Below are 10,583 nucleotides of genomic sequence, written 5' to 3'. Positions count from 1 at the left end.
TGGCAAAATTATACTGAAACGATCACATACTACAAAGTCCGCTGTTTTGGCTTGATAGTTACGCAATGCGGCGCTCAAAACATAAGGAAGTCAAACTTAACTGGTGTGTGTTGCTTTGCCCGCCTTAGAAGACTAACACTTTTTTTGCTGTCTGGCATGATTGACCTTGTTCCATTTGACCGGGTCGCGAAAAGTCGTACTAAATCAGTTGATAAAAAATTCGAGACTGCATGTAAAAAAGTAGTATTTATTGACTGTTATGAAACGGAAATTAAAGACAATGTAAATCAGTTAGTATCTGGATGCCGATGGAACAAAATTAAGAGAATGCCTGCCGAAAGAACATACACACAAAAAAAAAAAAAAAAAAATACCAACCAACCACAAAAAACTTGGCTTACATGAGGGAAAATGAAGTTGATTACAACATGCAGATAAACGGAGGATCTCCCTACTTATATTCGACGACTTTAGAATCGGCCGATTAACAGATAAATGCTTACGAGTAACATATTACGGCTTTATATAAAGTGACGATGTTGGCAAATGCTTAAAAGTTGAATGATTTCTCGGAAGATAATTGACAAAAGAGTCTAGTTACCGAGTGAGTATCAATTAAATTCAGGATAAACCCTTCTCGTGCTGAGATTCATTGAATACACTGTCACTTCAAATTGAAAATTATCATAGATTAAAGAAAATAAATAGTTTATTATCGTTATTAGTGTTCTTTTACTATTTGAGATTAAGGCAGGGTGCTTGAGGTTCTAAAGCAATGCGCTCTCGTATTTCTTGAACTGTCATTAGTTTGGAGAAAAGGTACGAATCTAGAGTTCTAGGAGCTTGCAGCAGGACTTGCTTCCCGTCCTCATTTCCACAAATCTGCAAAACAAAATTGTTTTATGTACCTATCAGTGGTTTGCCCCAGGATAGGGGGGGGGGGGGGGTGGAGTGCAACCCACGGGAATTAGCTGGAATTTGAACTCTACCTGGGTAGGGATTTTGACATCCACATTAGTCACCTCAGTGAAAAATTTTACTTGGTCCCCATCTTGGAAAGTGGAGAGAGCCTGGGCAAGGGTGGGAATTTGTCCCTCAATGGAGACCCAAGGGTTGGCAAATTGGCATTTGAAAACCTGAAAATGTCAAATTCCCCTGGGGTTGCCCGCACCACCCCCTCCCCCGCCCCCCTCCTGGGAAAAACCATTGGATAGGTTCATTACCAGACAATTAGAAACCTTCAACTCTTATGATACATTTAGTATCAGAGTGAATCTCTAATTTTCTCACCTGTAACGCCATTAACAGATCAAATCTGTACTGAATGCTTGTTGGCCGCGGTACACAAGTTATTTTACCAGCCAAGCAAAACTCCTCGCCGTGATTCTGTTGAGAGAAAAACAATCTTAGAATAATAGTTATGTCACGAGGAAGTACTGAATTCCGTACCAGGAGCGGATTTAGAGGTAGGCCAAGCACCCCTCCCTCCCTTTTTACTTCCAAAGCCTTAATTTTTGGTCACAAATACTCCTATAAACGCTGCAAGAAACATCTCTACGAACTTGACTTTTTCGTTGGGATGGGTGTTTTGTTGCAATTAATTGCACTCTCGCCACAATTATTTCTGCCCCCACTTACTTGAACTGAACTAAGATTTTGTAAGGAACTATAAGGCTTGGTGTAACATAAATGGAGGTATAGGTAGTCAGCTATTTATAAAATAATGTTTCTACGGAAAGAGCAACACAGATTAGCCAAGCTGTGAGCTGTTACCTCAAGTTCGTCGGCTACAGCGTCTGTGCCAAAATATTTGTAATAAACTAACGCGTTGGACTCAGTAAACGGTCTGATGTCTTCTGGAACCTGGATAAAAAAAGTAAATTAATTTAAGGCGAGAAATACGAAATGATAAATACTTAAATACTTGAGCAAGTAAAGACACTGATATTGTAAGTAGTGTGGCGTGAAAATTTTATCCCTTAATAACTTTCTTGTCTCCAGAGCCACTTGTCTCTCTTAGCTGGCGGACCCTGTGCACAAGAAACAAGTGGCTCTGGCAGGGCTGTCACTAAGGGCCGGGGGGCAGGGGATTTTCCCCGGCTACAACGAGTTTGAGCCCCGGCTACTTTGATACAAAACCGGCAAAACATGGAAAGTGAAAAATACATCAAATAACAAAACTGTGAATAAAAGACAAACCAATAGTTTATTGATACAAATTATTATTTGACATTTCATCCGAGGCTGTGATTGAAAACGTGTAAATGTTGAACAATGTCATCTTCCTTTGAAAGCGCGTGATTTTACGACATGTTAGTGATAGTTTCATTCGGATTCTCTTGTTGTCGGAGATTCCGGCTCCGCGTGAAAATGTCATAAAAAAGACGGAAGACAAAAGTGGATAAACGAATAAAACTGGATTCCTTCTTATCTTCTGGCTGTGCTTCAAGGTAAGATTATGTTTAACTGAAGAAACAACAGTTTGGGCTTCAGCATTTCTCTTTCGAATCGACTACCGGGATGATGCATGAAGGAAATTACACAAGACTCACGTTGTCCAGTAATAGTCACACATGGACTTTCCATAGTTGAACTATGAACACTTTCCACACAAATGAAATCGGCGATCAGTTAACTGTTAACTTGCAACATTATGTGTGTTCTCCTCTTGCCTGTTTTAATGCTGTTTTAATCAGCTACATGTCAATAAACACAGATCAGTCGTACAGGGCGTGTATGCGTTACTACACGTACTTTGTATGACAAAACATTGGCTTGTCTGCGTATTCTACATAAGTGCAGAAAGTTTCGTTGTGTGAATTTCTCAAAGCAATGGTTTTGGTTCAAGAAAAACAAACCAGTTTGACGTTCCCAACACGATCCCGACGCCATGTTTTTTTTGCTCTTGGTCACGAGTTACTTTCACTCATTCCCAGTCTTCCTCAACTTTTCTTTTCTGTCTAGCCGTTAGTCACAAGTCAGGCTGTTTCAAATCCCAAAATAAACGATAACTTTCGAAAGCTCGTCAGAGTCTTGTCGAATGCCGCAGAGAAAGAGAAAGTTGTACGTTACTGTGGTGTAAAAATTGCATAAAAACAAATTCGTATTAGGAACAATTTTTGTTGTTTCCTAAACCCTACCTACCCCCCCCCCCCCCCCCCCCGTCAACAACCTACAACAGAAAAATCTTGTCCCCCGGCTACATTTTTCATTTCCCCACCTACTTGAAAAATTAGTGACAGCCCTGCTCTGGGGACGCATGATTTGATTGGATAGATTTCAACAAAAGGAACAGCCAATCAAATGAACCATTTTAAAATCCCTTTGTTATACAAGAGCTTAAAACGGTTGATTCGATTGGCTGAATTTGAAACTCCATTTATTAACATTTAGCCAATCAAATCATGTATAAGAGTGACAATCGGCTTTGGGGACGAGAATGCCAACATAAGCGATCACAGCGGCTAATATTAAAGGATCTAAATCTTTCTTACAATATCAATACACCGCTGCCCACTTGTCTGAAGACTTACGAAAGATTGATAAGCTTGAACATTTCCTACCTGTGGAGGGGAGGGCTCAGTCTTCTCCACGGCAACGTTTTTGTGGCTGTGTGAACTTCTTATGACTTGAACCTTGTCATTGCTGGTGCGCCTGCTCCTAGAGGGTACCACCGCTGGTTCCTTACTGTCGCGCCTTTTACCTCCGCTGTCATGTTTACTCTTTTTAATTATCAAACTACTCGTACCGCTATGGCTCCGTTTCTTCCCCGCCATGTTTTCTTTGCTATTTCGTCTCATTTCAGCGTGTTCAGTGAGGATTTTAGCGCTGTGACTACTCTGAGCGCGGGGGCTCCCGTCTTTCAAAATGTCTCCATCCTTAAAAATCTCTACTTCTGGGCCTTTTTTGTCATCATCTTGTTCGCCCTTGTCCTCTACATGTGATTCTGTGTCCTTTTTGATATCAGAATCTTTTTTGCAGCATTTTATGATCTTTTTGCCAAGCTTCAACAACAGCAAGAAGGGAAGAACGAGAAAGAAAACCAAGTTGAAGAAAAATTCTTTTTTCTTGTTTCGTGGTTTGGTGACGTCCTTGCTGTAAAATAAATAAATAAATAAAAATAAACAAACAAGCAAACAAAAAATAAATAAATAAATATTCGTCTTTTTAAAACAGCAATCTTTGAACGATTTATAAGCAAATAAGCAACCGACGGACTGACCGACCGAGCGACTGACTTATCATGACAGCTGACTGACTGACTGACTGACTATATAGCTAACTGTTTGATTGGTTGATTGATTGATTTACTGATCGATTGATCCCAGAAATTTTTCTTGACCAAAGATTGTCGACCTGATCTACTCACGTGACTGGGTCGATTTCCTCTCCTTCTTCATTGTATTCCACCACAACAATCTGACCCGTCTTGTCCTTCTTTTCCTTTTTACCCTTTTTAACACCGCCCATTCCGAACTTTGCCACGGCAGCCCCCTTCTTTCTGAGGCCCATGAAGGCCTTCAGAGCTCCAAGACCCACAAGTATTCCCACAATGCTCGCGATGCCACCCGGTGACGTAAGAAATTTGAGAATGTTGCCGATTTTCTTGAAGAAATTTTTGGCTTTGGTCCATATATCCACTGCCCCACCAAGATCCAGGCCGCTCTCGGTCGGCTTCTCCTCGTCCCAATCTTTCTCGTCTCGTTCGACGCATTTAAATCCAGTGTCATAGCACTGCGGGAAAGAGGGCAATTACGTTATACAGTAACCAGTTGTGTTTATAATTTACATCTAATGCATACATGACAGAAAACGCGCACATTTTATATCTGAAAATGGCACACATGATGTGTTGCAACGATGAGTGTTTGCTGCCTCGTTCCAGGCGTCCTCCTCCTTGGTCGTGCGCGGTTCGCTTGGCGTTGTGGGCCTAATGCGGACCATCAACCCTCGCGCTCCCTGTTCTCCCGCCTTAACCATCCCGTCGATTGGCGCCTGGGGACGAGGCAGGACTGTTCGGTTATTTCTAAAAGATACGTCAACGACCAAAGACATGTTTCTCCGAGTGGTTAACAAAGATTACATACACTACAGCCGCATCCTGTAGCACACACACATGGCGCTGTGGTAGTGAAGGTCACGTTAGCAGTATCAACCATCTTATGACGTGCGTCAAAAAGTTTCACTGAAAAACAAGGAACAGAAAGTGCGGTGAGAGAACTATAATTATTAAAAACTAGCAATGGTATACTGCAATTCCTGAGTTTTGATTGGTTAAGAGACAATGGTATATGAGCTCATATACCATTGACCACAAAAATGGTAGCTGATACACGTCAACGAAAACAGTTGGGGAGCTCAAATATTGCAATTCTTTGGGCGTTTTTAATAAAACAATTATTCCACTGGCGCCTGTTGGATATGAGATCGTTATAGCCAACTCATATCCAACGCGCGCTTGTGGAATAATTATTAAATGGATGTCTCTCTTAGAGCTGTTTACCCTTGAGTGTCGAAAGTAATTCGCATTTGCATTACTGGGCTTCTTGATTGGTTAAAAAAAACTCGCGCCATTTTCTCAACCAGAAAGTTCTAATTATCAACCGGAAAAAATTCCATACTGATGACGTACTTCTATAAAGATCCTTGTCGTGTCTCTGATTGGTTGTTTCACGGGTTGAAATTTTCGCGCGAAAGTAACAACCAATCAGAAACACTGCACGGATTGAACTACATCATAACAGCATGGAGTTTTTGTTGGGTCGCATCTTAAACGTCTTCTGAGTGGGGGAAGGGAGACGGCTGTCCAGGGGTTGTAGCTGACAAACTTTTTCAGAATGGTGCTACAACCAGAAGAGATTACTGCAGGCGATAGGTGAAGTGTACAGAAAACAACTGCTGTATTGATCGCGCTCCTTACCAACACAGTAATTATTGCCGCCTTTAAAACCATACGCATGGATACCAAACTTGAACATGTGTGTTTTCTGAGGATTTATAGAGAGAGACTTCTCCCGGAACTTTCCTATTGCGCCAGAGCATTCTGATATAACCACCTATTTAAAGAACCAAACAGTTTGTAAGTTATAAAAAAAATTTCGATGTATTTTTTTTAAAAATGACACAGCACGGGACAAAGAAAAATTCTTACTACCCGACGGGAATCGAACCCATGGCCTCCCAGATACCAGTTGGCCGCTCTAACCAACTGAGCTATGAGAGACTCGTAGTGAGCTGGGCCATTTACTAAATTAATTGAACTTAAATCAAACAAAGGAAATGATCGGAGTTTTAAGAATGAAGTTGGAAATGCCGTTTTCTTTTTTTATCATAATTTAATTTGTAACGCTTCAAAACGTACGGTACTTATATCGCAAAAACTCAATTATTATTGTTTAATCTTGTAGAACAATACTAAAAAATCACATGAACCCATTCGAATGTGACGATGGCGTGAAACGGAAATGAATTGCAATATGCATGAACAAACTTGAAAACATGTAAAAGAAATAAAAAAAAGTGTTTGGTTGCAAGTTTTTGTTTGGACCTGATTAAATTGAGTAGACACGCGGTATAGCGTTTCTTTAACGCCAGTTGACAAGGCTGTCCACCTAAGTAGTTAACATTGATTTGAAATTAAACTTACAGAGAAATCAGCCGTGACATAGCCAGTGTTCTGAACAACAACAAACATGTGGCCATCTTTAGACAGAGTTTCGAAATCCTGGGCGTACGCTTTCAGTATTTTACCAGAAGCCCTAAACAAGATAAAACATTTTGTTAACTTCAACCTTCCCTGCCTTCCCCCGACGTTACATACGGTCGAGTAATTCTTGGTTAAACTAAAACCATACTTTCGTAAATCAGTGGTCACCTTATCGACCCCAGGCGTCCTCTCTTAGCCGTACGTGTGGCGCGAGCGAGATCTTTGGAATGTTTTTTTGGCGGGAACAGTCGTGACGTGATGAGTAAGCTCGAAGAGTGCCTGGGTAATAGACTGGATGGAACGGGTACGAGGTTTCTCGGTCATAATCCCTCCTCGTGTTAAAATGACTGAGCCCACGGTTTTCGTCAGAAACGTTGCTTAGAAACAGACATATCCTAGTAACTCGATAAATACTCGCATATTTCTGATTGGAAATTAAGAATCATATAGAACTCGGATGCTTCTACGTATTTTTCCGAAAACCGCACTTGTCCCCGACTAAATCATTCATTGTACCAACCTGTTGTAAATAAGAATGATGTCATCGGCGCTGATTTGAAGCGTCACCATACTCGTCATAACCTCGTCGATTTCATACGTCAGCATAAACTCCTGTTTGCTGTCTTTTTCCGGGCGATTTTTGACGCCTATCAGCTTGCCAAACTTCTCAGGAAAGTAATATGGTGTTTGACCTAAATTGCGACGTTGCTTAAACAGGAAATAAAGACATAAGTTACATTACAACCAGAATAAAACAACCCCTCTGCTCAGTTTAAAACAACGTTTGAAGATCTGAAGGTCATACATATTATAACACTGTCTGAATTACCTGGTCTTCTTCAAAGTAATCTTTGGGCTGATTATTCAGACACCTAAACAAAAAAAATAATGCATACAAAAAAAAAATTAGTGTATATTACTTGGCTAGTTTGGGTAAACGGTATACAGGGGAATTTTAAATAGGGTGTATACAGTATTTTTACGCTAAAATTGGACCTTTTATGGGTATAAAGTATACTGTGTTTTTCCAAATTTTGATATTTTGCATGATTTTGAGGGAAAATTTTGGGCATACTGCGTACATGTTTTTCAGGGATATTGGTATATCACTTAGTATACCTGACCGACCCTGATATTAAAGTTATCGTCTCTTTTTCATATATACCGCCAACCGTAAACCTAGTTAGGGTACTTACGCTCCTTTCTTCTGCCGACAGCCGGCAGGTTGCTGATTCCGAAACGCCGTGTAAGTGACGCCGATCTTATCGCATTCATGAGGCCCACTGGGTTTGTAGTTCACTTCATGTTTGTCGATTATCATATAATCTATCGGTCCGTTCTGCAAGTGATAAATAATCAGAGTTTCCTTGAAAAACCGGCTACAGGAGGCATACCGCCGTCCATGTTGCCTCTCGCCGCCAGCTACAAAGCTGTTGTTTTTTTAGAGCGAGTTTTGATTGAATGGCATTAAACCAAAACCGAAGTAATCACTCAATCCGGTGAACCAACCAAATCGCGAAGAAAGCCGGCACGAAGTGCGGAAAACCCATCCATTACTGCCCCACTTACTGCCCCTGGGTCTCCGAGGATGGGAAAACCCTGTTTGAGCAAGTCACGATTGATTTGGATTTACTCCTGACTGGTTGAGAAATTGGCGCGAGTTTTGTAAACCAATCATTATGCGTTGTATTGCAAACCCAAGCTATTTTCTGCAGTCAACATACCCAGAATGATGGAAATTGCGATCCCGAGCCTCTATAGTTTTATTTTAAAATTTTATGTGAATTAATCTAGCATAGCGTTTTATGTTATTGTATGCACGGCTGTATGTACGTACTCACGTATTTTACAGCCATTCTAGCTTGTATGTAGTGATCTGACCAGCAAGGAAATTTTCTTACCACTAACTGTGGGTGAGTCTTGGGGTCAACTTTATCGTTGACATACGGAATAAGTAGGAGCTTCTCAGTCAGGGTGGGAAACTGTCTGTGGGACTGGAACTCACCAATGTAACTTGCGAGGAGCTGGAAAATTACACAGTATTAAAAAAGAAATCAACTACTGTTTTGATACAAACGGGGCAATCTGATTTGCTAAACTACTGGATGTCTATCAGCAGAATGACATTTTAATGTCAATTTAATGAAATCGAGGTACTTATGATTTTCTATTTATATTATCGAGCTATTGGGATTCTGACACTAGTATGCACGTTAGTGAAATGCATACAACAAAGGCGGGCGAGTTAACTTTTATCACTGCCGTCTCGATATATACTCTCACTAAGTCGTACATAACGTGACAAGTAATACTAGTCATTGTATGTAGGGATTGTAACCTAACGTAACACTAGTTATATGTCACGCAATATACTCACTCTCCCGTATTTTCCTCTTCCCATCCTAACATGAGGCCCTATCACGATCTCCCCACCCGGGACCCACTTAGGCTTCGTAACGTTCCCTTCTTTCGTTGTTACTTGATCAAACGTTTTCACATGAATACCGAATTCCATTTCCCATCTCCCAAGCTCATTAACTGTGTACCTGCAAGAAAACATTTAGAGCAGTTTGAGTATTTAGAGGGGCCTGAAGGAGCAAAATGAGAAGTGGGATTTTTTCACTGGGGAAATGAGATTTGGGCCACTGCATGGGACTGAGAATATATCACAAACAAAAAATTGGGAATGGAATGGTATTTGGGCAAAGCATAAGCTGGGAAACGGGATTTACACCCTTCCACCTTTCAGGACCATCCATTATGTAGTTGCAGTCTCGACCTTCTGCTTGGCTTGCTACAAGTATTATACCTCAATTAACTGACAAACACGTTGTCTCACTTTCCTGCCTATCGGGCGCAAAAAGAAAAACGCATTGAGGACAATATAAGTCACAACGGGCGGTCAAATACCTCAAAACGGTCAGTGGCTGTAATCTAAAGACGAAGGGAAGCGGACTTTACTGATCAAATCTTTAGAGATCTGCGCGTGTCTGGGAACAGACATGCAATTCTGTTTTCAGTTTGCTACACATATGACTATAAGACAACCCATTTCCCACCCCCACCCCCTCCAGGTAATTATTGCACAGTCCCTTACGGTCTGTAAAACGAAGCAGTCAAGACTTCATAACGGAAAATGCATGACTGCAAGCATTCTAGCATATCTACAATTAACATCATCCCTCAAATTTCATCAATTGAATCATGGTAAGTATAGTAACTAACTACTAACTATGATGGAATCTTTTGCCAGGAATTTCAAGTCTAAGAACTGTATACGTAGTAGTAAAATTACGGAAATTTTTCATTGCGCGGTCTGTTTGCCCGACTTTAAAAATGAAGCTTGCGATCGTGAAACACATCTTGTGTGAATGGTTCATAAAACTCGCTATCTACCAATCAGAGCGAAGCTGCTGTTGGCGTTTCCCGCGCTTGGCAGCAGTGGCTACACTTTTTGAGTTCTGAATTCTGATTGGTTTATCACGTTTTGATTGGCAGCTGTATATACAGACAGTAACACTAACAAGAATTATTCAATTGTCACGTACCAGAGGTCATCGTATTTCATGCAGTGAGCAGCAGCCTGTGCTTTGGTAAATACTTTGCACGAGAGTCCAGCTCGGCTGAACGGTGTTTTGTCTGCAAAAGAGCCACGCCATTTGTCCTGTTCGCTACACCAACAGCAAAATCCCTTCATCAACAAAAAGAGAGAAAAATAAAAATAAAATTTTTGAATTCAAAAGGATTTTAAGAAAAAAAAAACAATAAGAGAAATGATACAAGGACTTTTACAGAGTAAGCTATCTTGTGTCCAGCATGTGGGAGGCGCGGTGGCTAATGGCTCAGTAGTGCACTGGACTTTGGGTCGATCGAGCGG

General features: G+C 40.9%; 1 protein-coding gene across 1 annotated transcript in view; it reads right to left on the bottom strand.

Annotated features, from left to right (window-relative positions):
* Positions 1–407: 407 nt before the first annotated feature.
* LOC144634418 (hapless 2-like) overlaps positions 408–10,583 on the bottom strand; it is a 13,214-nt gene continuing 3,038 nt past the window's right edge. The window contains exons 4-17 of the mRNA XM_078493370.1: positions 10,255–10,397; positions 9,084–9,252; positions 8,608–8,730; positions 7,903–8,045; positions 7,536–7,578; positions 7,227–7,414; positions 6,647–6,758; positions 5,921–6,056; positions 5,088–5,185; positions 4,370–4,734; positions 3,564–4,095; positions 1,774–1,863; positions 1,291–1,386; positions 408–882 (exon numbers count right to left, since the gene is read on the bottom strand). Of these exons, the coding sequence (XP_078349496.1) occupies positions 736–882; positions 1,291–1,386; positions 1,774–1,863; positions 3,564–4,095; positions 4,370–4,734; positions 5,088–5,185; positions 5,921–6,056; positions 6,647–6,758; positions 7,227–7,414; positions 7,536–7,578; positions 7,903–8,045; positions 8,608–8,730; positions 9,084–9,252; positions 10,255–10,397 (2,385 nt within the window). The 3' untranslated portion in view covers positions 408–735. The remainder of the gene's footprint in view (positions 883–1,290; positions 1,387–1,773; positions 1,864–3,563; positions 4,096–4,369; positions 4,735–5,087; positions 5,186–5,920; positions 6,057–6,646; positions 6,759–7,226; positions 7,415–7,535; positions 7,579–7,902; positions 8,046–8,607; positions 8,731–9,083; positions 9,253–10,254; positions 10,398–10,583) is intronic.

The sequence above is a fragment of the Oculina patagonica genome, chromosome 13 (genome assembly GCF_052425735.1).
Source record: "Oculina patagonica isolate OP01 chromosome 13, crgOcupat, whole genome shotgun sequence".
NCBI classification, from domain to species: domain Eukaryota; kingdom Metazoa; phylum Cnidaria; class Anthozoa; order Scleractinia; family Oculinidae; genus Oculina; species Oculina patagonica.
This window is presented reverse-complemented; position numbering and strand designations above follow the sequence as displayed.